The sequence below is a fragment of the Eurypyga helias genome, unplaced genomic scaffold (genome assembly GCF_000690775.1).
Source record: "Eurypyga helias isolate BGI_N326 unplaced genomic scaffold, ASM69077v1 scaffold25438, whole genome shotgun sequence".
In the NCBI taxonomy this organism is placed as follows: Eukaryota; Metazoa; Chordata; class Aves; order Eurypygiformes; family Eurypygidae; genus Eurypyga; species Eurypyga helias.
In genome coordinates, this window is record NW_010269234.1 from 4,668 (window position 1) to 5,995 (window position 1,328).

Genomic DNA, 1,328 nt, shown 5'->3' on the forward strand with positions numbered 1-1,328 from the left:
CCCCAAGATCGTGCACCACTACTTCGACCGCAACTCCAACTGGAACAGCCTCATCCGATGGGGCATCAGCTTCTGCAACCTGACCGGCGTGTTTGAGCAGGGACCCCACTCGCAGGTCCTGGGGCTGGTACGTCTCCTGGTTTCTCCCCGCCCCAAGCTGCGTCCTCTCTCCGCTGCTGGGGCTGGGCGGTGTTTGGGGTAAAAGGAGGGCAGGGGGAGTGTGCCCTACATCCGAGGGATGACCTTGGGCTGAGGAATGGGGGAAGAGCACGGAGAGGGGCAGATGGGGAGGAGGGGATGCTGGTCATGGGGGTGTGGTGTGGGAGGCACCGCCCCCCAACGTGGTCTCTGCTTTGCTCTGCAGATGGCTCAGGAGCTGGGCATCAGCGAGAAAGCCCCCGACTACCGCAATCCCTTTAAAACGGACCACTCTGAGGTAAGACGGCAACGCTGCCGGCTCACCCCATGGGCTTCCCCATCCCCGTTGCGGCTCCAGGCAGCCGGCTGGGGAAAGAAACAAGTGGCGTGGTGGGGAACAGTCGAAAACCCCCAGCACGGAGGAAGCTTGGCCGAAACGTACGCATCGAATTCCCCAGCTGAGCTGCGGCTGGTTTTGGGGGCCGGTGCCATCTCCCCCCTCCTGTGGCCGCCTGCCCCATGGGACCATCGGGATCCCATTTGCCTCACGCTGCAACAACCTTCATCCCCTTGTGGCATCGTGGGGCTTGTGTGGGGTTGGGTTGTGTGGAGTTGGGTTGCGACTCCGGGAGGTTGCGGGGTGTCCCCCATGCTGACACCTCCCCGCTGTCACCCCGCAGTTTTTCCCCAGCGCCGACACCTTCCAGAAGGCGCTGCGGGAGGAGGAGAAGCGGAGGAAGAAAGAGGAGAAGCGGAAGGAGATCCGCAAGGGCCCGCGCATCTCCCGCTCACAGTCGGAGCTGTAGCGCGCGGGGGCTTGCGCTGCACAGCGGGAGCAACGCTGGGGGGATATGGAGTGGCTCGCTCCCTCTTGGCAGCTCCGGGACAGTGCCCAGCGGTCCCCTTCCCATTTGTGCCGTGGGTTTTGTTTTGTTGCCTTTCCCTTTCGTTTGGCGGGGGCCAGGTGGCAGCACCGGTGGGTTACCCCAACAGAGCTGGAGGGCGGTGGAGTACCCCTTCCCCAGGCCAAAGCACAGATGAGAAGGCAGCGGGGCCATTCCCTGGGGTGGTCGGGGTGCTGCCGCCCATGGTGGGGTAGGGCGAGGGGGGCTCACTGCGGCTGAGCCCCGCAGGGAGCCCGGGGAGCCCTCCCCAGCACCAGGTGCCCTGTGCTGAACGTGCCTCCTCCG

The 1,328-nt window shown here is 64.9% G+C and overlaps 1 protein-coding gene across 1 annotated transcript in view; it reads left to right on the plus strand.

The window, feature by feature from the left end:
- The window catches only part of CCDC134 (coiled-coil domain containing 134), a 2,311-nt gene extending 1,367 nt beyond the window's left edge, over positions 1-944 (plus strand). The window contains exons 4-6 of the mRNA XM_010158041.1: positions 1-127; positions 365-436; positions 819-944. The exon at positions 1-127 is cut by the window's left edge and continues 8 nt beyond it. Of these exons, the coding sequence (XP_010156343.1) occupies positions 1-127; positions 365-436; positions 819-944 (325 nt within the window). The remainder of the gene's footprint in view (positions 128-364; positions 437-818) is intronic.
- The last annotated feature ends 384 nt before the right edge of the window (positions 945-1,328 follow it).